General features: G+C 42.7%; 1 protein-coding gene across 4 annotated transcripts in view; it reads left to right on the forward strand.

The window, feature by feature from the left end:
- Window positions 1-22,851, forward strand: part of Oxnad1 (oxidoreductase NAD binding domain containing 1) — a 35,178-nt gene extending 12,327 nt beyond the window's left edge. For all 4 annotated transcript variants that reach the window (XM_048355920.1, XM_048355918.1, XM_048355921.1 and 1 more), the window contains 5 exons: window positions 5,163-5,269; window positions 12,713-12,854; window positions 20,141-20,383; window positions 21,516-21,624; window positions 22,168-22,851. In XM_048355920.1, the coding sequence (XP_048211877.1) occupies window positions 5,163-5,269; window positions 12,713-12,854; window positions 20,141-20,383; window positions 21,516-21,624; window positions 22,168-22,322 (756 nt within the window). In that variant the 3' untranslated portion in view covers window positions 22,323-22,851. The remainder of the gene's footprint in view (window positions 1-5,162; window positions 5,270-12,712; window positions 12,855-20,140; window positions 20,384-21,515; window positions 21,625-22,167) is intronic.
- The last annotated feature ends 2,322 nt before the right edge of the window (window positions 22,852-25,173 follow it).

Genomic DNA, 25,173 nt, shown 5'->3' on the forward strand with positions numbered 1-25,173 from the left:
TAGAGGGCAAACAGAAGAGCTATGGGCAATAAAGAAGAGAGAGGACTGGCACCAGGCTGGGGGAAAGGGAGCCTCATGGTTGAGGGGGAAAGTGCTGGGAGGAGGAGGGGTGGCAGCTCTGCTGGATTGTGCTGAGGGATCCTTCCAGGGTTTACCACAGTGGCTGCCTGGAGTACACTGCTGAGCACTGGAGGCCTGACTGGGGTGGGCTGGAAAGAGAATAAGAGATTAGAAAGTGGAGGCAGAGGCAGAAGGATCTTGAGTTTGAGGCTATCCTGGAGGGAGTCAGAATCATCCCTAACTCTTGACATGCTTTGATAGGAATAGGAGCAGAGCAATGAGGTGACCGCTGAATGAGAGTTTGTTACATTTTAAGAAGCAGCAAAACACAAAAGTGCTGGATTCAGATCTGTTTTGGCACTTAGTAGATCTGGGATCTCAAATTTCCTGGTGTAAAAAAACAAAAAAGATAAATAACAGTTGGTTTTTGGGCCATTGTGAAGATCGATTGAATGAATGATTGCATGTAAAGTGCCTGGCATGTGGTTGGTAAGTGCTGTCAGTAAGCATCTGAGATGGGAAATCCTATAGCTCACCCACATTCTTTGATGTTTCAAATGTCATACTGGGGTTTGAACTCAGGGCCTGGGTGTGTCCTTTAGCTGTTTTGCTCAAGGATGGCACTCTACCACTTGAGACCAATTTCTACTTCTGGCTTTTTGGTGGTTAATAGGAGATAGAGTCTCACAGACTTTGCAGCCAGGGCTAGATTTGAACTTAGATCCTCAGATCTTAACCTCCTGAGTAGCTGGCATTACAGGCTTGAGTGTGCCCAGCATCCTCCACATTCTGATAGAGAGGACAGGGCAGGGGTGATGCAAGAGAGGACAGTTGAAACCCAAGAAGGGCAGCCCAGGTGGTCCGGTAGCCTTCAGTAGGAGTAAGATGTCATCTATCATGCCGGGACACAGTGCTGGCCAATATCATCCACTTAAGTAAAATTGATGGCTTATAGTCTATAGTCTTTCCTTTTCCCTTCCTTCATTCCCTTTCTAATTCTCTTCCTTCTCTCCAATCCCCTCTTCCTTCCTTCCTTCCTTCCTTCCTTCCTTCCTTCCTTCCTTCCTTCCTTCCTTCCTTCCTTCCTTCCTTCCTTCCTCTCTCTCTCTCTTTCTTTCTTTCTTTCTTTCTTTCCAGTCCTGGGGCTTGGACTCAGTCCTGAGGCTTCTTTTTGCTCAAATCTAGCACTCTGCCACTTGAGCCACAGCACCACTTCTGGCCGTTTTCTGTATTTGTGGTGCTGGGGAATCAAACCCAGGGCTTCATGTATATGAGGCAAGCACTCTTGCCACTAGGCCATATCCCCAGCCCTTTTCTTTATTTTCTTAAGACAGGGTCTCACCGATATAGGCCAGGCTTGTGTGGAGCTCATTGTCAGCCCAGGCTGACCTTGAACTTGTGATCTTCTTATATAGTTTGTCAGTAACTCATTCAAGTAAAATTAACTTTTAAAAAATTAGGTTCTTCCCCTGGGAAGATTGGGATTCTGGACACTTAAATAATTTCTCTGGGTCTTGGTGTCCTCATGTGTAAAGTGTCATACTATCTCAATAATAGTTTCCTCCAACTCTGAAATTCTCTGAGCCCTAACTAATTTTTTTAAAGTTATTTCTAAAACTGGCTTTGCTTAAATTTTTTAACCCAAGAAGCTAATAAATAGGAGTGAACTCCGGGAAAGCCAGTCAGGATTGCAAAGATCTATTTCCTGTGTGATACCTGCATCAGCAGTATCATTTCCATCAAAGTAGCCCACATAAAGCCAGCTTTTTAAAATAAATGAGATGGACTTTCCTTTTGCATGCTGACTTGGTAGCAGCATTAAAATGTACCAGTAGAAGTTGGCAACTGTGTTGTTATTTTATGGAAGAGTCTAAATGTTATTTTATGGAGAGCTTCATTTCCTGCCATGTGTTTTAACTTAGGACGTGGCTAGTTGTGTTTTGGTCATGGAATCTTTTGATCCGTTAACTATAAAAGCAAGTACAATATTAAAACATATATAGTTCGTCCATGATGTTTTACTTATTAAAAGTGAGGAAGGAATGCTGTATGACAAGAATCACAACTATAGATCCTAGTTATCTGAACAAGCTTCAAAACAAAATAAACATGAGGCCTGTGGAGAGATTTAATTTATGTTTTAAATACACACAGCAAGACATCTTTATGTACTAGGTGGCATTAAGCAGTATGTAAATAGTCTTTAAAAATCATGAGTTATGCTAGGCATTTTGGGTTTCAATTACAGTAGTTTTGTCTAGACTCTTAGGATGAATAGCATTGGGTACATAGTTGTTTTAATACCAAAGGACATAATAATTCATATGGGAATAATTTTTGGTAATAGACATTATCTGAATGAAAATATGACTTAATAGGAAGTTTAACTTTTTCCCTCTACCTTTCTTTGATATAAGAGACCATTTGGCCAGCAGAGCTAGATGCCAGTTCCACTGAAGGAGCCCCTGCCCCCTCATTTTTTTTTTTTTTTTTTGGCCAGTCCTGGGCCTTGGACTCAGGGCCTGAGCACTGTCCCTGGCTTCTTCCCGCTCAAGGCTAGCACTCTGCCACTTGAGCCACAGCGCCACTTCTGGCCGTTTTTTCTGTATATGTGGTGCTGGGGAATCGAACCTAGGGCCTCGTGTATCCGAGGCAGGCACTCTTGCCACTAGGCTATATCCCCAGCCCGGTGCCCCCCTCATTTTTTAACAACCTGGATTTTGTCTGGTGTCTTTCTCATATCCCCATCTTAAAAGCAAGAAAGTGCTCCTGAACATCTACTGACCTTTGTAAACTGGTTTTAAGGACTTTGAAGTTTTCCATTTTGCAGGTGCTTATTGAGCCCTATGGGGTCCTGGATTTCATTGAAGGAGCTGATTAGATATACATTCTATACCACATTAATATATATCATATATAATAGGAAAGAGTGCATTGTGTTTTGTACACTTGAGAGGATGGAGGTAAGAGGGAGATAAGGGGAATATTTGAGCAGGAGGTGGGTAGAATGAAAAGGACATGGGCATGGGGTGTGTGGGTGTTAAGTGCCTTTGAGACCAGTAGGTTGTCCACTAGCTGGAAAACCATAATGTAGGGATCCAGGAGGAGCTTGAGCTTTTTTCTTGTTGGGTGGTGTAGAGCCCCAGAAGCTAGGTGAGGTGAGGAATAACCCAGATTGAACCATAGCAGTAGTTACTCATTGACTGCTCTGAGACACACGAGAAGGAAGCCAGGATAGCAGTGAAAATGGAAAAAATGTTCAGCTAGGATGGTGAAGGTGGGCAACAGCTGAGTTCATAGACACTTGGCTGTGTTAGGGACAACATGCTAGAGACTGAGTCAAGTGTTTATCAACTGAGAATCGATGTGGGTTCAGAATTGAAATCCTGGTGGTAGAAAGCAGATTTTGCAGGGCTCTGTCAGGATGGGGGTAGCCTTCTGCACCCCTGCTTCCTGGTTCTCCAGTTCCAAACACCACACACTGGTGCCCAAAACTAAGCTAGAACGTAATGGATTCAATTCTACACATAGATGGAGTTCACCATTGGGGTAGTGCTGTCAGATGATAAAGAGCCAAGCTAATCTGGGTTTGAAGTTCCTTGCCTAGGTAATCATTCCATAGCAACTGAAAGTTGCAATGTGCACTAGCACATAAAACATTTAATCCAGCCCCTGGTATCTGAAATAATGGCATGATGAATGGTTAGCAAGTGTGTGTGTGTGTGTGTGTGTGTGTGTGTGTGTGTGTGTGTGTGTGTGTGTTATGTGTGTTGAGGGTAGGATTAGTGAAGGCTCCCATTGAGGAAATGGGATAAGGAATAGTAAAAGAGGATGAGGACTAGGGCAGTGAGGCAGGAGGGAATCTGGAGTTCAGTGTCTTCTATCTCAGGCAATGAGAATACTTCAGGATGGGTAGTCCAAGTTCAGAGAGATCAGGAAGGGGGAACTGATACTGGACATTGAATATGGCTTTCATGAAGGTATTGACCAACCTGGGGAGGACAAGATGTGGAAGATGAGAAGCCAGGGATCCTGTAGCTAAGAGAAGCATCAGGAAAAAGGGAAGGGAAGGTTCTGTTGGCTAAGGTAGAGCTCATCATCTCAGTCAGAGGAAGGAATAGAAAGCAGGATTTCAAAAATACCTTAAGACAGTATGGCTTGAGGTTTGCACTCATGTAATAATGAGTGGGATGGGATGTACACATGCTATAAGCCCATCACACAGCATCGTTCCTGGTCATTGACCATGAGTCCCAGGGTACCCAGTGCTCAGTGGGCAAGGTGCTATGCAGCAGCATTGCTGTGGTGGCACAAATATTAATATTAAAGTGGAATACATAATGTAAAATGAATGTCCATATGGCCTAATCAGTGCAATTAAATGCATTATAACAAACATGTAATAAGTACTATGGTCAGTAGCATAAGAAGTGTTTTGCATCTATCTCTTATTTAGTCCTCCCAATAGAAAGCAGATACACGATGACAGTAATGTTCTTAAACTCCTTGTAGGGAAGGGCTCTTTCTGTTCTTTCAAGGGTGTGAATGGTTTATGCTTTGGAACATACAGTAAATGAATTAGAAATAATTGAAAGCAAAGACATGAGTATAAACCCACTTCTATTATGAGTCAGTAGACACAGATACCCTGTAAAATTGTTGGGAAAATGGTTGTAAGTGCTTCCTTTAGTTTCTGCAGTTAGCTTGTCATGTGTCGCTTCTACACTCGGAAGCACTAGTGGGCGTACTCTGCCTGGTGCTGATGGAGAGTCAGGTGCCAGGCAGGTTGTTTGTAGGCTCCCCCCCCCCCCCCCCCGCCCCCAGCTCTTCCTAGAGAGCTTAACTCAGTGCACGGCAACACAGAGCATGGCATGGGCAAATATTTGTCAGAGATGTGCTTGTTAGGCAGTCCTATTTATGCAGAATAAGATTAGTATTGTAGTAGATCTTTAAAAAAGAAGTTAATTAAAATTTTCACCTGGACATTTGGCAGGTTTAAAGAACTCTTTATAGATTTCAGAATAACCAGAGTTTCCAGAAAGCCTCATTTGTCCCTTTGCTATGTGTGCACTAATCTGAGCCCTGGTTCACCTTGGCTCTAGGTCGTGGCCGCAGCAAAAGTGTGTGGAGCTGCCAATGAGTCACCATCAGTAAAGAGCCTGCACTTGCTTGTTGCTGATCAAGATTTTTCCTTTAAAGCTGGCCAGTGGTAAGCAACTTTTTTTTTTTCCCCAAGCATATATGTTTAAAAAGGTGCTATCAGAGAGGACTATGTTTTCTTCTGGAAAGAATTTCTATGGCTACCTTTCATTACTGCCTCTGTGTCCCCCACCCTTAAGACTCCCCCAGGGAGAAAAATCTAGATCATTTCCATTCGTGGTGAGCATGGAGAATGTGACTCCTTTCTCGGCCTGAGCCTATATTCCTCTCAGTAAAACATGAAAATTGCTTTGAATTTTCCAGCTTCAAACAAAGCAGCTAGTTCTGGTCCAGGGAACAGACAGCTATGATAATTGCGTTCCGCAGGAAAGCTTGCTAATGGAATGCACCGCAATAATCTAATCTGCTTGAGTTATGTGTTGCTGGGGAGTCGTAGGTTTCTGAAAATTAGTCTTCTTTATGTCTAATCCAGAGTCGAAAATGCAATCTGAAAGCAGAATAACCTTATAGATCATTACAGGGCTGACCATCCTCTCCACTGGATTCTGCGTCACTCATACCCTGCCTGGCAGGAGTTTAAAATATGTTGCTTAATTTATTGTCAGGATTCCTCAGTCAGCCCGGTGCACCCCTCCACAGATAACAAGTATGTCCCTTTCGACTCTGAGGACTAATCAGTATGCTGACAGGCTAACAGCCCAGCTGTCCCACTTCCTCCCAATGGCCTCACAAAGCTGCAATTCAAGTGGAATTATAAATAAAGCAGCTTGTATTTCCCTAGGAAAGGTGTGTTTGGGTGTATGTGGCCTTTATTTAAATAAAGCATTCATTCCTAAATGAATTTCTGGCATGGCAGTCTCCATAGTATTTCTTAGGAGTCACTTGACTAATTTTGGCAGTCCATCTGGAAATGTGGTTTTGTTAGGAGGAGGATGTGTGATAATAGCAAGAGTTAACAGTCTTGTGTTAATAGTTTGCCTTTGAATTTAGAACTAGAAAACAAGATGCTGATTGCAATAATTTGCGTTTGTGAAGCAATTTACTGCAATCTTTGCACATGTTCAGTGATACATATTAAATGCAGTTTGGCAGTTTTCGGGGGTGGGCAACATATTTACCCCTTCAAAAATGATTTAGTAGTTACTACATTGAAAAGTGGAAACTTCAATTGTAATGATCTGGGTTTTCCCCATATTTCCCTTGTATGGAGTGTTTGTGTCTTGTGCATGGCATTGTCTCTGTGCCTTCAACTCTGAATCCTTCCCAAACTCAGACTCCATTCTCCTGTTGGAAAACGACACCCTGGTGTGCTTACGGGTGTGTTAGCACTGACAGGCTGCGGTGACCTGTGAGAATAATGTCCTTCCATAGGGGCGTGTATGGAAATGGGTCCTGCAGTACTCCTCAAGAAAAAAGCAACCGGGGTTGGTGTGTTGTCACCCATCCCATGGAGTAGATATGTCCTTTCACTGATGGTACCACTGGTTTTAGTGTGTGCCTGATAGTTCTGGCTTCGGGGGTAGGATGGGATGGAGATGGTGAATGATGACTGGTTTAGTGATCACCGTTTCCCTAGTGGAGATCGGCACTTATTCCTTGGACCTGGGCTCTCCCCTTGCTGAAACCAGAGGTATAGGCCCAAACTCCTGAGATTTCAAGTGTCAGATCTAGCCACTCATTCCAGTATAACAAAAAATGAGATGATGGCAGTGAAGGGCCAGAGAAAGGAAATTGCTTACAATTGTGAGGAGAGGCTAAACACTTTACTCCATTTTCAGCCATCTTCTAGATACAGAGATGAGCTATAGATTAAGTAGACAGAGGGAGCATAGAAAGAGAGAGGCATGGATATTTATTCAACAGTCCTGGTTAAAGTATGGCCTGGCTGAGTGTTACTTCAGTGCTGGTTTCTAGTAAGGTTCTGGAGATGTTGTTATTACTGTCTTCACTGGTCAAATAATTGCCTGGTCTGTCATAAATACATCAAGCAGTCTTATTCTTTCTAGATTCCATGGTGATTGCCTGGTTGCTGCAAGAGAATAGCTTAGGGCAAAGATATATACAGAGTGGAGACAGGGAGGGGAGGAGGGAGGAGGGTGAGCTTCATCAATATTCACCTTCTGTATGTGTGTTTGGAAATGTCCTTAATACATGCTAGCAAAAAATTCTTTAAGGAATAATGGAGGCAAGAATGCCAAGCTTTATTCCTGCTTCTGGTTGATTGGTGGTCCCAAGTAAGTAGATGATGCTTTTCAGAAAAAGCATCTTTTAAGAACCTCTTACCTTGCCTTTGACTTACTGTGTGGCTTTAGGGGTTTTGTTCCTTTGGGTATTTGACCTCTGGTTTACAGGCCGGCCATCTCTCTTAGGTTGGCGATGTTCCCTCATGCTGTGTTCTTGGTAGATGGCTTTGTGCTCCAGACCCTTTGGAGAAGTCAGTGATGGTTAAGTGGGAGGGAGCTGGGATATGGCTGCCAGGTAGTCTGTGAAGTAAGGATTGTGAGTGGAGAGCCACTGGGGATAAAGGAAAGCATTACTGCCAGGCTGGGCTCTGGGTGATTTGACTGGGCCAGGGCCTCACACAAGCTCTGAGAATGAGATCCCAGATCTCACTCCTGGATGAACAGATGAATGCTGTCCATGAGTAAAGCTTTGGCCCTGGGTCCTCATGGAGACACTTTCCTCTTAGACTAGAGGTTGACGTTGGAGGGTCTTTGCCTGGGCTGCACTGGGTTGCACAGGGCCTTCCATAGGGAACTGGTGCCTGACCTGAGGAACTAGTTCTGAGAGCTCAAGTCCAAAGGGGGAACCACCTCAAAACATTTCTCATGGGGGTAGAGCTAAAGTTCTTGGGCTTCTCTTATTGGAAGGTTACCTTGCTCCTTGGTGGGGCCTGCTCTTTACCTTGCCAGCTTTCTCCTCCCTGCCTGGGGGTGGAAAGGGTGTGCAGTGGGTGGCTGTCCTGTGCACCAGTGTGACACTGGATGCCTGTCTCCTGCAATGGCCACACTCTTGTGGGCATGGAGACTGCCCAGCTCATGTTCTTGCATTCTACCTGGTAGCTCTCGAATGGGAGGGTTTTTCACATTTCCCTAAACATCAGAATCCAGATTTTTAAAGAACAATTGTATTCCAGTGTTTGGGGATATTTTGTGTTTAGCACAGTGCCTACTGTTAACTTGCTTCTCTTGGTTTTGCATTGTTCTTGTATTTGACTTAGCTAGTTAGATCATTTGTGCTGGTGAGACCCAGGCAGGGTGCAGATTGCAGGTCTTAGTTCCCTGCAGTGACACTGTTGGCTGGAAAAGTGGTGGACCATTCCTCACACGACCGCACAGAGGAAGGCTTGTGTCCTCTTGGCTCTTTGTTCAGACTGTTTTTTCATTATACTGTGGATTTTTGTTGTTTTTTATTTTGTTTTGGTGGTACTGAGGTTTGAACTCTGGGCCTTGCACTTGTACCTCACTATTTGAGCCACGTTTCTACCCCTGCTCTTCATGGTATTTTTTTGAGATAGGGCCTCTCTTCCTACCTAGACATACACTTGGTCCTCAGTCCACCAGGATGGCTTCTCACATTGCTGGGATCACAGGTGCACCTGTGCCCAGCTTCACTCTCTGGAGATAAAATCTTGTGGGTTCTTTTTTGGCTTATTTTGTTTTGCCTGGGCTGGCCTGTCACCATTCTTCCAGTCAGTCTCCCATGTAGCTTGGAATGACAGGTGTGTGCTGCTATGCCCAGCTGTGGATTAAGAAGGAGTCTCATGCATCTTTCTGCCCTGCCTGGCCTCAAACAACTATCTTCCCAGTCTCACCCACCCAAGTAGTTAGGATTACAGGCATGAGCCTCTGGTACCACCAGGCTTATTATGTGTTTTTAAGATTGACAGCATATCCTCTGCAAAGCTTTAAACCTCCACTTCTCCCTTTTGCCCTGTCTCTCTACTGTAAGCATATTTTTAAATACCTTTTAATTGTATTTGGTATTTTTTCTCCCATTAGAGTAGGTAAGGGCAGGAGTCTTCTGTGTGTGTGTGTCTGTGTCTATACCTCCCATAAGTCCCATGGTGCTGTCCGTGGGAGGCAGGAATTGTTGGTGGGATTTGTAGAAGTGAGGGAGTAAGGAGGTCTAAGTGTGGCACAGGACTAAACTGGGATCCCACAGTACAGTTTGATCATTTGGCCACCGTTTGCATGTCCACTCTGGGTGGGCTTGGCACCAAGCACTTGGGCTTCTGTGACAGGACCTGGCTGCCTGGTGAGTCCATTGAACATCAGTATGCTGCTGTGCTCTACAGCTGGACTTCTCAGTTCTGTATGTACACATTAGGTGCTTCAGCTCTAGGCTCCAAGGGTGGGCCTACATGTGGGCGTGTGTGTGTGTGTGTGTGTGTGTGTGTGTGTGTGTGTGTGTGTGTGTTCAAGTCTTGGGGATTGAACTTAGGGCCTGGACGCTGTCCCTGAGCTTGTTCTCTCAAGGTTAGTACTCTACCACTTGAGCCACAGCTCCACTTCCTGCTGGTGGTTAACTGGAGATAAGACTCTGATGGGCTTGTCTGCCCAGGCTGACTTCAAACTGATTCTCAGACTTCAGCCTCTTGAGTAGTTAGGATTATAGGCATGAGCCACTGGCACCTGCCTAAAATGGGTATTTTTTTAAAGGTGTTGTTTAAAGCCTAATTCTTTCTTGAAAGATGTTTTATGAAATGTATACTGTGCATATTTCTTAAGTCCATTCATATAAACTTTAAATATAGCTTCATGTATTTATTATTCTTGAAACAGGCCTTTTTTTTTTTTTCCTGAAGGTAATTTTCCAAAGTTACTGAGTTGTTTTTACTTACCTGAGAAGAGTTGTAATCAGCATTGACCAGCAGAGGGTGCTGTGGTTCAGGAGATGAAGCAGCAGAAACTAGTTCATTGATTTCTCTCTCTCTCTCTCTCTCTCTCTAATGACCTGGAAATAGTGGTGATTCTGTATACCTCCTGAACTGTAGTCTTTTTAAGTTTTTACCCTGCCTGAAATGAAAGGGAGTCTAAAGTATTCGTGGGAAGAGACAAATGCATATAGGTGAGTATAGACTGGAGACCTATCCTCCCAATTCAGGACTCATTTTTAAGACTAGAAACTAGTGAATGTTTGAGGTTATAGGTTAAAGGAGAATATATATATATATATATTTTTTTTTTTTTTCTTTTTGTCAGTCCTGGGGCTTGGACTCAGGGTCTGAGCACTGTCCCCTGCTTCTTTTTGCTCAAGGCTAGCACTCTACCTCTTGAGCCACAGTGCCACTTCTGGCCTTTTCTGTTTATGTGGTGCTGAGGAATTGAACCCAGGGCTTCATGAATGCTAGGCAAGTGCTCTACCACTAAGCCACATTCCCAGCCCCCAGGAAAGTATATCTTAAGGATATATTTCAAATCTTTACAGAGAATCTTGAACTTTACATCTAAGCCTACCTGTAGGAAAACATGTAGGCATAGATACCTTTTGCTCTTTGATGGCAGAGGAACACCTAGAATGGATGTTTTAAGTTACCTAGACTTGATGATTCGTTTTTTTGCCAGGCTTTTTTTCTTGATAAGTGACCAAGTTTGTTGCATTTCTTATAAGTCATCAAAAACAAATTATTGAAAATTAGAATTCACTAGTTCAATACTATAATAATCAGCATTAAAGAAGGAAAGATAAGACTTCGGGAAAAAAAAAAAAGGCTTCAGAGCCTAGAAGGCCATGTCGGCTTATTTAAGTTTGCCAAAAACCAATGAGTTTTTGTTGCCTTTTGAAAAGAGTTTTTTTTTTTTTAAAAAAACTTTAAAAAGCACATTTTGCCAGGCATTGGTAGCTCACACTTGTAATTCTAACTACTCAGGAGGCTGATATCTGAGGAGCATGGTTTGAAGCCAGTCTGGGCAGGTTGTGAGGCTCTTATTTCCAATTAACCACCCAAAAGTCAAAAGCGGAGCTATGGGCCAAGTGGTAGAGTGCTAGCCTTGGGCAGCAAAGTTTAAGCCCCAGGGCTGGCATGTGTGCGCACACGTACACACGCACGCACGCACGCACACACACACACAGCCACCAAACGAAAAGAACAAAAGATTTTATAGCCAAGCATGTTGGTGTATGATATTAACCTAAGTACTCTGGAGTTCAAGGCCAGCCTGGGATACATATTCAGTTCCAAACTGTCTTTGAGGTGTGCTGCTTGGCACACCTCCTAGCCTCAGACTCATGATCTTCTTTCTCCAGCCTTAGGAATCCTAGGATCACAGGTGTGTACCAATATACGCATCATCTTTTTGGGTTTTATATATATATATAAAATTATGCCACCTATATCTTCCAGTCTGAATGACTTTTGTATCATTCTTTTATTTTCCTTGACTCGAACTTATGGTATACTGTTCAGTAGGAGTGGAAATAGACAACCTTATCTTGTCCCTCTTCTTAGAGGTAACTTTCAGCCTATCACCATGAAGTGTGATATTTGCCACCGGTCTTTTGTAGATGTTCCTGATTAGATGTAGGCATTTCTGTTTTCAAAGTTTGAGTGTGTTGTATTTTATCAAGTATCTTCTCTGTATCTAGTAAGATGATTGTGTGGGCTTTGTCATTTAGTCTTCTAAGTGTTGTTACAGCCATTAATTTTGCATACCTGGGAATTGTGTGTTTATATTAGAAGGGATATTGGTCTGTCTGGTTTGAGTATCAGCATACTATTTACTGGCTTTATAGAATGAGTTGGAAGGTGCACTTTGTGTTTTTGGAAATTTGTAAAGGATTGGTACTAAGTGGTAGAACTGATGAGCGATAGATACCATTTGGATCTAAGATTTTCTTTGTGGGAATTTAAAAATCAGTAATAGAGTCCTTAGACTTCTTATAGGTCTGCTCAGATTTTTTGTTTCTTTGTTCCTTGGATAGTTTGTCTTTTTAGAAAATTGTATGTTTCCTTTAACTAAGTTTTTAGTGTATTGTTTGTAAAATTCACTTATAATCCTTTTTATTTTTGTAAGATTTGTGGTGATGGATCCTCTCATTCTTTTTTTTTTTTTTTGGCCAGTCCTGGGCCTTGAACTCAGGGCCTGAGCACTGTCCCTGGCTTCTTTTTGCTCAAGGCAAGCACTCTGCCACTTGAGCCACAGCGCCACTTCTGGCTGTTTTCTGTATATGTGGTGCTGGGGAATCGAACCCAGGGCCTCATGTATGCAAGGCAGGCACTGTTGCCACTAGGCCATATCCCCAGCTCCCCTCTCATTCTTTTTAAAAAATTATTAAAAAAATTTTTTTTGTTTATGTGGTGCTGAGGAATTGATCCCAGGGCCTCATGCATACTAAGCAAGCACTCTACCACTAAGCCACATTCCCAGCCATCCTCTTTTATTGTTAATTTTAGTAATTTTTTTCTTGGTCTCACTAAAACTTTGCCAATTTTGTTTATCCTGTTGGCTATAAAAATTACTTCAACAGTAATCATTTATTTGCCTTTTAGGATTGATTTCTTCATCCCAGGAGTGTCAGTGGTTGGTGGGTTTTCAATATGCTCTAGTCCCAGACTACTAGAACAAGAGAGAATGATAGAATTGGCAGTGAAATATGCAAACCACCCTCCTGCTCTCTGGATTCATAATAAGGTAAGCAATTGCCCTTTCAAATCTAGAGATTTAGTTATCTCTGCCTCCTACAAGATTGGTGTCCAGTTTACTCAACACAAATTTTGCTCTAAAAATACTTGTATTGAATATTTACAGTACTTACTCACACCAAGAAGGTAAAGAACAACCTGGGCTGGGTTGTAGCTCAGTGGCAAAGTGCTTGCCTAGCAAGTACAACATCCTGGGACAAAAGAACATCAATCTGTTTTGTCTTATTCTATTTTGTATGTTCTTTTTAGTGGTACAGTGTAAAGGTTTAAACCCAGGGCCTCCTGCTTACTAGACAAGTGCTCTGTTTCCTGAACCACTCCTGTAGCTCTGCAGAATCTTTTTAATGTAGAAAGTATGATTCAAAAGGACAGATTTAGAAATATTTTTAACTAAGCAATCTTCAGTAGAATACTTTTGATTATTTAATGTAGTTCACATTTTATGAAAGTTTTTGAAAAGTGGTTTTCATGTAAATGGTAAATAAATCATATTATTTTACTTTAAATTATCCCAAATAAGAGAAATGAAAATTTGACCAGTATTTGGAGGGGAAACTCTCTCTAGTTACATAATAGTGTTCATGCCAGAGGTGAGACAACTTGTCTATGTTCTATGTACCTCAGACTCTGGAGGCTCTTCATGTGGGATCCAAAAGGGGGGTCCAAAACCAGTTGAGTTTAGCTGTTCAGAGCTTATGCTACAGCACAGGGCCCAACACAAACCCTAGATAGGCCACCTGCCGGGAGCTACTCAACTCAAAACAGACTTCTTGTCTGCGTTTTAACGGTTTTCCTTTTTACTGTCATAGCCTTCATGATTGCAGTGTGTATTTGCCTACAACCTTCAGCACACTCAAGGGAGTTATTTCCTTATCTCCTTTATGAAAAATATTCTAAGTACAAATAGGGCTTCCATAATTAGTATTGTCTCGTTTTCCTGCTAATCATAGAGCATCAACAAAAGGGAACAGAAAACAAAAACTTACTCTCAGAAGAACTTGGAAGTACACTTAACTACATTGTTTTTAAATTGCAGAAATTGCTGTAGGAGCCACATGGGGATAAATGGAGGGAGAGACTAATAGTGGCACATCTCCTAGAGTACCACACATACTCACATGAGGGCTGTGGGGTATGGAGCCCTTGTCTACAAGAAACCCAGTCAAGTTAGGAGCTGTAGAAATCCCACTTAGATGCAGTTTAGTTGTCAGGAGAGGGGGCCCATGAGGAATCACACTGATAAGCCTTGTTCAGAGGAGGTACTGTGCCTTGATAGTGGCTGAAGACAGCTTTTATCCTATGAAAACTAGCTGGCTTAGGAACTCTCTGGGCCTAGCCTCTAGTTAGGACCATCTTAAATATGTTTAGTTCCGGGCTGAGAATATGGCCTAGTGGCAAGAGAGCTTGCCTCGTATACATGAAGCCCTGGGTTCGATTCTCCAGCACCACATATTGAGAAAACGGCCAGAAGAGGCGCTGTGGCTCAAGTGGCAGAGTGCTAGCCTTGAGCAAAAAGGAAGCCAGGGACAGTGCTCAGGCCCTGAGTCCATGCCCCAGGACTGGCCAAAAAAAAAAAAATATGTTTAGTTCCTCTAAAAAAAAAGTCACCAGAGTTTAAGGCCATCCTGGGCTATGTACATAACAAGACCCTGTCTTAAGAATCCAAACTATAATAATGATGATGAATCATATTACTCATATTTAAGACTGAAGTAATAGTGTTCAGAACAGTGTATGAAGTGTGGAAGGATGAGCACAGGTATATGAAGCAGAGAGTTCAGAAATGCACTGACACACATACGTATGGCCTACAGTTGCTAAGGAAGCTCAGGGGAGAAGGACAAGAAAGGCTACACTGTTTACCAGTAGCACTGGAACACTTGTACATCCATGAAAAAACAACAAAAACAACTCCAGCTGTTAACATTGAAAATGAAAGTGGTTAGACATATAAATGTAAAATGTAAAACTGAAATTGTAGAGGAAAATGCAGGAAATGCTGGAGCTTGAGAGTAGGTAGAGTTCTTAGTTATCACACCAAAAGCAAGATACATAAGAGAAAAAAATGATACATAGGACTTAATCAAAATGAAAAGTCTTTCTAATAATAGAAGTAGAAAAATAGCCTATAATTAGGGAGAAAATATTTGTGAGATATCTAGCAAAGGAATTGTATGATAATATATAAAGAACTGTCAAAATTTTGTGAAAAAGAAAGCATAATTTTTAAAAATAGGAAAAGGATCAGATAGACTTCACAGCAAAGGATGTAAAGATGATATATAACTAATGAAAAGATGTGTATGATCACGAGCCACAGGAAACCACAGGAAAATGCACATTTAAAACCCTTTGTAGTAAACCAGGCTTAGTGGCACATGCCTGTAATCCTAGTACTTGTGAGCCTGAGGTGGGAGGATCATAAGTTCAGGACCAATCCGGGTCCTGAACCAATCCTGCCTCAAAGACAAACAGCCACATATTTAGTATTATCCTAGTATGTTAGAATGACTAAAATTGAAAAGAATGATAATCCCCTGTGAAAACTAAAAGTAATGATAATTCCAAGTGCCGGAGAGGATGTTGATATATTGCTAGGAGGAATGCAAAGCTGTAGCGGATCTGGAAAACATTTGACAGGTATAAAAGTAAACATGCACCTACCATTTGATCCAGCAATACCACTTTTGAATGTTTACCCTACAGAAATGAAAGCTGTGTTCCTAGAAATCCTACCAGAAGCAATGTAATCGCAGATGAATGGATAGTTGTACATTTGTACAATGCACTCAGCAATAAAAAGGGATGAGCTATTAATGTACACAACTTGGTGAATTTTATGATGACCATTTTTTTTTTTTGCCAGTTCTGGGGCTTGGAGTCAAGGCCTGAGCACTGTCCCTGGCTTCTTTTTGCTCAAGGCTAGCACTCTACTACTTGAACCACAGCGCCACTTCGGGCTTTTTCTATATATGTGGTGCTGAGCAATTGAACCCAGGGCTTCATGTATATGAGGCGAGCACTTTACCACTAGGCCATATTCCCAGCCCAATTTGGTGAATTTTAAAGGCACTATATTTAGTGACAGAAGCTAGTCCCTAAAGGCTGCATTGTTTATACATCTATGTATGCGTGTATATATATACACATATATATACACATGTATATGTGTATATGTACATATATAAAGGCTGCACTTATAATACATACATATATGCACGTATGTATGTATATATGTATATATTCCATTTATCTCACATTCTGGAGGACGGGAGTGATTGGAAGCAGATCCATGCTTGACAGAGGGAGGGAGACAGTCATGTAGACCTGTGTGTACATTAAAATTCATAGAACTGTGTGCCGGAAGAAAAGTTACTTTAAAGTCTATAGGAGCAGAAATATACTCCCCTTGGGGTTTGTTCTTGTACATGTCAACTGGTGTGTGCTCAGGTGCTTGTTGGACTTGGCGTTTCCATTGTGAATGATTCCTGTCACAGGTTTATCCTTCCATCCTTCATCTCCTTTGCTATGGCCTCACCTGCCTCATTCCTGTCTAAATTCTCTGTAGAGTTTCAACCTGGTGCTGCCTCTAGGCTGCTCTTTCAGGCTAAAATTGGCTGCTGGGCTGCAGCCAACAAGGCGCCTTGTTCACATGTCCCTTGCTGGATTTAAAGTGAGCATAGCCATCCTGGTTTCCTAGTGCCAAGAACTTCCTCCTCCCTGCAGTTGTCCTCAACCTCCCACAGGACCTGATCCTGGTCCACCTCTCCCTGCTTGGTTTCATGCCTCATTGGCATTTCAATGAAGGAACGTATTCTTAGAGGCTGTAGAAATCTCCAAGTGCCCTGCCTGAGTGCACATCCTAATTGTGGTGCCCGCTCTCCTCTGCCCAGTGGGAGTTGCAAACAGCCTTTATGAAGTCGGGTTTTTCTTGGAACCATTTTTAGATAGCTATTTTTCTCCTGAGGATTTGCCTTATTGGGCTATTAGAGTGGACAATGGAGGCACGTGAGTGTCTGGGTGGCAGCAGGCTGCTCTGTTGAGACAGGGGATAAAGTGCCATAAACGTCTTCCTTTATTTTATCGGCTTTGGCTCAAGCTCTTGGCAGGGTAAGGGGTTCTAGACAGCTATTGTGTGTACTGTTCCAGTCGCTGTGGAAAGGTTGTTTATTTCACAAGTAGAAAATCTATACTGAAATTTAATACAGTGCTATGTGGTTGAAGGTAATGTCCTTTTACTTACTTACATACTAGACCATGCCGTGCTTTGCCTCTTGTGTTCAGGCTGCCCTGCCAGTTTTTATTGATCAACAGAGACAAAGGTAGCTTTTGATTCTTTCCAGATCCTAGCAAATTAGAAGATAGATCTACTGCAGATGATTTTGTCACTAAGGAGAAATGGGCTTCTGGGATTTTACCCTTCCCTGGGCACACTCTCTTGTCAGCTTTTGGGTGGAATGTACTTGACTTTCTAAAAACAATAAACTAATGGCTTTCTTTGTTGTCATTTCTAAGCACACCAAAGGTGGCCCCTGGAGAAAATGATTTTTTTTTCATTTCTCAGTTTTTTTTGGCTCTCAGGTTCTTGGGATAAAGAATAATGTTTGATGTGTCTAAGCAAGAGAGAGGGACAGCTAGCAGACACAGGAGATGAAATAGTCATCATTAGGCCAAGTCTCTTGTATGTTGAATTCTATTTTCCGGACATGAAAGAGAGGAGCATTTTAAACCACTTTGGTAGCCATTGCAGTCATTCCTAGATTTTTAGCTATTTCAATCCAAATGCTCCCTTGCTGCTAATTTCCTTTGTCAAAATGAAAACCTACTTACTATCATTCATGTAACAATCCCCTGCATACTTAAAACAGTTAAGCTCAGATATTTTTCCCCCAGAGAAAAGATTTCCATTCATTCAATGGTTTTTACTAAAAAGGACCTATTTTGTGAATTCAGGTAATTTTCTTTTTTTTTCTTAGATTTTTCTCTTAAGTTTAGCTCATTTTTAAATTGTGTTTTCTGCTCACCTGGCATGTGAAGTGCCCAAGTGTGAATGCCAAGGGTTTTGCTCCTCCAGAGTGCGTGATATGTTATTGTAATGGATAAGGAGGGTGCTCATTTAGTTGATGTATGCCAGGAGTGTGTGAATAGTACAAATCTAGAGACATTTCCCTATTCCTGAGTTCCATTATTAGTATCAGGGAAGAAGGAAGCAGGCATACCCCATGCATTTCTCCCCTGATGGCTACAATGACCAAAATATTCTCTTCTAGGAAGCATTATCCAGCAGGGCCCCCCCCCCCCCATGGTTTGTCATTGTCATTTGATGTCCATTGTCATTTGATGTCATTTGATGAGGTGTGCAGAGTGGGTTTTGTTGCCCCTTTCCAGGTACAGCAGCAGAGGTTCAGAGAAGTTACAGGATTGGGTTTTCTTGGGACTGTCATTAAAATTCAGTCATTGACTCCTGGGTCAGTGTTTTTTTTTCCCCAAAGTGAGGAATTCTTCAGCTCTATTAGATCCAACTGCCCCTTGTCCTGAAGTGAAATTCATAGTTAAGGAAATAAACACATAAAATTAATAAAAATATTTCTCTATTATAATACAAAGGAAGAAACCATAACCAAAGAATATTTCAACATATAAATACTTGATTATATTTAAACTAGAAAGCAGAATGAAATAATCAGATGGTTGTTCCTAAACACAGAATCACCATGAATGCACCTCTCAACATTGGTATGTTGTATTGGTGACTTATGTGTCACTAGCTGAGATGTGGTTTTCCAGGAAAGTGAACGTACTTGATAACATTATGAATACAACTGAATAGACTCTGTGCAGTGGTTACATATTAGAAAAGTCACTCAAACTAAAAAAAGGCTTTGAGTTTATTTGTAAAATGAGATAATGTGATGGTTAATCTTGCTAACTTGATAAGATTGAGAAGTGCTTGGGAAATGAGTACAGCACACCTCTGAGTGTGTGTGAGTGTGTACATACATTTCCAGAGATGACTAGTGTATAGAAGAAGACCCACTTCTTGAATGTATGCTGCACCATCCCATGTGCTGGATCCCATAAGGACTTAAAGGAGAAAAAGACAGCCAGCTAGCACAGGCATCTGTCTCTCAGTCCATCTATCTGGCTGCCCTACTTTCCTTTCCTCCCTCCCACCACCACTAGCTGATGCTCTTTTTCATCTTCTTGCCAATGAAGTTCTGCCTCTCCACATCTCAGACAATGGAGATGGCCAGCTATGGACTGAAACCTCCAAAACTGGTGGTAGTCAAATGAATCTGTGCTCCTTTTAAGTTGTCTCAGGTATTTGTCACAGTGATGAGGTGACTGGCACAGTTTGCCTCTAATCTTAGATTGTTATAAGCTATCTTTCACCTATATGAATGGTCTGTGGACCTTTCAGGAGTTGTTATCATGAATGGTCCTGTATGTTGGGAATATTGTATGTTGGGAAACCAGCTCCTTGAACTTTTAAGTCCTTACTAGCATCATTGACTGACTTCTGTGCTAGAAATAGTCCCATAGGCGCTGATTTCAAACTACCAGTAATGCTGGCCTTAAGCTTACCAGGAGCTGACTGCAAGACACCACCAATTTTGTGGAATGTCTAGCACATGGCCTAGACAATCCCCAAAAGGCCAATTGGAATCCCTAAACCAGTGACCACAAAATAATGCCCCTATGCATTTCCAAATCCTCCCAGCAGGGGCAGTATTGCCCAATGGGAGCCAGTGCATAGAACTCTGGTAGTATTTTGGTGTAAGTAACCTCTTCAAGTAGTAGGTGCTGGGTAGGTATGAGACCACCCTGGTGAGGCTTCTGGTGCTTATCTGGCTGTTCCAGAGTCCTCATACTGAGTTCTCATGAACCTAGGGCAGTTGATGTCATGTCACTCTCCTCACCCTGCCCTCCTCAGCCTTGGTCAGAACACAAGTGCTCACTCAGAGGAAGAGAACCCTCACTCTGGGGCTGCTCCCTGAAGCAAGTCTGTGTGTCTGTCTGTGTGTCTGTGTGTCTGTCTCCTTCCCCCCTCCCTTCCCTTCCCCGCCTCCCAAATTCTGGAGCAGTTATGTAGTGTGGATCACAAAGGTAGGGTGGCAAATGGACATCTCTGAAAAGTTGAGTGTTAGTTATAAAAATAGTCCTGGATTTTGATGAAAGTACAGACAATAGATTAGCTAGTTTTATTAAGATAGACCATTTGGTTTAAAGTTTGTGCTTCAAAGGACTAAAAACACCTTTTCTTTCCTGCCTTAGTGTACACTTGACTCTGAAGTGGCTGTGAGAGTGGGTGGAGATTTCTTTTTTGACCCTCAACCAGAAGATGCCCCTAGGAACCTTGTGTTGATTGCAGGAGGGGTTGGAATTAATCCCCTGCTTTCCATCCTGCGGCACTCAGCAGACCTCCATCGAGAATGGGCAAACAAAGGAAGTGGATATGAGATTGGAACAGTCAAACTGTTCTATAGTGCAAAAAATACCAGCGAACTCCTTTTTAAGGTAAGGGAACCAGGTGAGGGTGGCTAACATGTATTTGAGCTGGGAGGCTGAGAACAGGAGGATTAGAGTTTGAGGTCATTAGCCATGACAGAAAAATATGCAAAACTCCTTTTAACCCATAGCTGGACATGGTGACAGAGATTTGTGAGAGGCTGAGATTGGGAAGATAGGCGTTCTAAGCCAGCCCAGGAAGAGTTGTCTGAGACTTATCATCTCAATTGAGCAAGGTGTTACACACCTCATCATGGGAAGCCTAACATAGGCAGATCATGGCTTAGCATTAGAGAGACTACCTAGAAAGCACAAAGCTCAGAGTTGAAAGCCTAGTACCACCAAAGAAAAAAACAACAACACAAAACAAAGAAAGTGAGAGGGAAGTGTATGTTTTTCAGTTTGCTGTAAGCATACTTGTTTAATGGTATTGCCCACAAATCCTTTTTCTCTTGGGTCTGATTTGTTTGCAAAGGTTTTAACAAAAAGCTTGGTAGGATTTATGTTCAAATGAGAGTTGACCACCATGTCTTATCTAGGACAGAGCTTCCAGGTAAGTGGCAGGATAGAGTGTGTGCTGTTCGGATGGGATCTGTGCTTAGTGGAATGAGTGAATAGAAACAACACTAATAGCCCCAGGTTCCAGGAAAGAGAGAATTGTGAGACTGGTAAGAGGGCTTGGCTGTCCAGCCTAGGTGAGACCTGGATAATCTGGACCCAGCTGGTTAAGGAGAGCTCTCATGGGTTGCATCTGTTGAAACTAAAAGTACATCCAGTGGAGAAGGCTTTCACTCTGGACTGCCTTGCAGCTGCACCAATGAACAAAAGAACAGAAACAGTTAAAAGACAACTGTGGTCAGTGAAACTGCTGTTAATTTGCCAATGCTTAAGAAAAAGGAAAAGAAAACACTCCCTAAGAGTTAGTAATGTGCTTGTTAGCATATTCAGATTTCAGCTAACGCCAAATAGCCCTCTGTGCTCTGAATCTCTGGCCTGCTAGGCTGCAAACAATATCTCCCTAAGTAGAGAAAAGAGTGGCTGACGTGTGTAGAATGAGAGTTGAGCTTTGGCGTCAATGGTTTTGCACATCTGTTTTTATTTTCTAAAATTGTAGTGTGACCAACTGTGTTTGACATTCCAGAAAAATATCCTTGATTTAGTAAATGAATTTCCTGAGAAGATTGCATGCAGTTTCCATGTTACAAAACAGACTACACAAATCAGTGCGGACCTTAAGCCATACATCACGGGTGAGTCCCCAAAGATGTTTTGACTATCTCTGCACTTACATGATGGACATGCCAGTGGCTTTAGTGTTAGAAGTTGCTGGGGAACAGCCAGGGGAATTGAGAGATGATTCATCATGAAACAATGAGGAACTATTTAGTTGGATTTACTTATTATATACAGATTTCCTACTGCCATAGTGAAAGAATGTTCTTCCTATTTAGGAGGCCTTTACATCATTACCATAGTGTGCATCTTGAAAATTATTCTCAGCCCTGGCTGCATGGGTTGAGGTTGCCATTAATGGTCATACAACTTACTCATGGTTTCCCATTTGGAAAGATTTTTGTAAATCAGTTTATTTACTTTGCTGTACAGTTTTGCTCTCTACTGAAGTAGTGAAGTGGTCCTCTCTGAAGACTACTATTTGCTTGTGATAGGTTTAGGAAGCCTGGAGAGTCACTGAGCTTAAGTTACTACAAATAAACACTGAGCTTATTTATTCCTTCCTTATTTCAAGATACAAACATGTCTGGCTTATTGGGGTTTATTCTGTTTTTTGGTAGAAGGAAGAATAACGGAGAAGGAGATAAGAGATCATGTTTCAAAAGAGACTTTGTTCTATATTTGTGGCCCACCTCCAATGACAGACTTTTTCTCCAAGCAACTAGAAAACAACCATGTTCCCAAAGAACACATTTGCTTTGAGAAGTGGTGGTAGCAGAAAGCCAAGCGACAAAACAGAAGACTGACATTCGGGAGAGTAGGAGATACTATTTAATAGCATCTACCTCTACTTGAGCTGTCTTTTAAGACTGTGAAGTGACTGCTGGTGAATAAAAGAAAAGCTAGCTAGCACCACACTTAAATAGTAAACTTTTGGGGAAGAATTTATTGATCAAACTATGTTTTTTACTATATTGATTTTCTTCTAATTTCCCTGTTTAATTATTTCAGGATACACTGTGAGTTGGGTATTACAGATTTTTTTTCTTTTGCCCTTAGAGGAAAAAAGAAATGTGTACTCACATTCAGTCATAAGAAACAAGTTTTTGTGGGAAGTGTTTAAATTATATGACAGCAATTTATAAACCTTGTGCTCACTGAACTTATAATTTAAATATAGTCTTTATTTTTAAATTTTATATTTAATGTCTCAGTGTCCTTTTATCATGGCCTGAAACTGCTTAAGGAGCGGAATATCCAATGTGCTGCTTCCTGGTAATAAATATCCTAAATGTGTATGGTAATTGTTAGTTGCTCTGTGTCCTGGCTGCCTGCCCCGCCACTGTGGGAGGTGGCTTCCTGTTAGGGACAAAGGTGTTGGCGACTGTTGTGTTCCCCTTTGAGCCTGCCTTGGTAACTGGGCTGGTGACTGTGGAAATCTGCTAACAATCGATTAGGGGTTGAGAGCCACTTCCCAATCCTGCATCTTTGCTTTTTATTTCCTTTCTTTTCTAGGGTTGTTCCCTGTACTTGCGGGTATGTAACAAATCACTGAATGACTGGAAGAAAGCACTTTAACTCTTCACTGTCTAGGGAAAGGAGGAATCCCCAGGTAGGGCAGAAAGAATTGTGACACTCGATCTCAAGGCTGCTCTGATGAAACTGCTAGAAAGCAGACTCAGGCTCTTGTTTCTCTTGGTTTAGGCTTTTAAAAATACAAGAGAAATTCGTGAGCTAACTGAGGCCAAACAGTTGTTGGGTCCTATATTAGTCTGGAGAACATTGGAGAGTGTGAATGGAACCTTGAAAGGACAGACCAGTGCTAGAGACCCAGGAGGCCAGGTTGAGATGGTTATTGAGTGGATGCAAGAAGACAGGTTACTCTTTATGTCTGTTGCTGTGGGCCTCCCAGGAGCTCTGGGCTTAAACTGAGTTAGTTCATGACACCTGCAGACAGCTGGCATTGCCTCTATGGCCTCTGCCCTGCTTTGCTTCTTGGCAAGTTTAAGCAGAGAATATCAGTCAGCTGTAGTCATGCACCACTTGCTATCCCGTAACTGGAATGCCTTCTGAGATCCGAGCTATTAAGTGGTTCTGTCATTGTCCAGACATCATGGGCATACTTCACAGGTCAGGAAGGCTAGGCGGTCACTAGTGGTACATGCTTCTGAGATTGTTGGGTATGCAGTCCATCATTGACCAAAGCATCCTTGTGCAGCACATGGCTATTAGAGTGCAGATGTGAATTCAGTGGGAGGGAGAGAAGGGGGTGGCTGGCCTGATGGGATGTTGAAGTCCATTCTGGGAGGTGACTACCTGCATTCCAGAAGTGAGGGGACTATAAGAAGTTCTGGGGGCTGGGGAGATAGCCTAGTGGCAAGAGTGCCTGCCTCGGATACACGAGGCCCTAGGTTCTATTCCCCAGCACCACATAAACAGAAAAACGGCCAGAAGCGGCGCTGTGGCTCAAGTGGCGGAGTGCTAGCCTTGAGCGGGAAGAAGCCAGGGACAGTGCTCAGGCCCTGAGTCCAAGGCCCAGGACTGGCCAAAAAAAAAAAAAAAAAAAAAAGAAGTTCTGGGCCCACAGGAGCCCTGATAAATACATTAGCCTCCAAGGGTCCTGGCTGAGGGAGGCTTTAGAGCTGAATTCTCAAGGTATAGAAGCACAGAAAGATTCAAGGGTAGAGTAAGTGAGGGGCTCTTCTGACAACTAGTGAAGGCAGCCAGCAGGGAAGAGACCCTACAGATCAGAGGAAAAGCCCCAGCCTGTCTTGTTGGGGGTGGGGGGATACTGCCTCTGTCTGACCAGCACCATGCTGTGTGCCTGCTGCTGCCAGAGAGCTGGGGTCACCAGCTGGGGATCCAAGCTCTGCCTGCCACCCTCTGCCAACTCACTGTCACCACGCATGAGCTGCCGGCGTGGGCCAGGTCATGGCCTCTGCTGCCCTGCAGTGTTGTTCCTTCAGCTCTGTCATTTGGTGCTAAGAGCGGAATAGCATTTTCTGGTCTGCTGGCCAAGAATGCCCTATTGCCCTTGGCTGCCAGGCCTGTCCGCATCTCTTTGGTACCCACACTGAGTTCACCCTCAGTTAGGGGGGCTTGGAATTTATAATGTAGTGGCTAAAGATTGGAGAGAGCCTTTGAGCCAGACTCCTGAGTTCAGATTCCGGCTGTATCACCTACCAGGTCAGTGATGCCTAGCCAATCCTTGCACTGTTCTGTGCCTCATTGGAATTCACACACCTGGAACCACACATGGTAAGCCACTACCTCCCTGTCAGGGCTCCCGAGATTAGCTATAACCCCATGGTGGAACACTGAGCACCCATGGATGCCATTGATCTGCTCCTCATCCTGTTCAGAAAGGACAATGCTAGATGATGTAGATTCAGTCTGGTAACTTGACCCCTCATGTGGGGAGAGGCCTGTCTTGTTTAGCACTGTGCTTGGCACATCCTGGGTCCTTCATCTGCCCATAGCAGATGAGCCAGATGAAGGAACTTGCTAAGAACCCTTCAGCACTGAACTTGTGGAAATGTTCCTTGTGACAGGAGACATGAGTGAGTCAGGTTCTAAGTGAAGACACACCGCAGGGCTTACTAGAAGGACCACACATGCACTTGGTC

The sequence above is a fragment of the Perognathus longimembris genome, chromosome 10 (genome assembly GCF_023159225.1).
Source record: "Perognathus longimembris pacificus isolate PPM17 chromosome 10, ASM2315922v1, whole genome shotgun sequence".
NCBI lineage: Eukaryota > Metazoa > Chordata > Mammalia > Rodentia > Heteromyidae > Perognathus > Perognathus longimembris.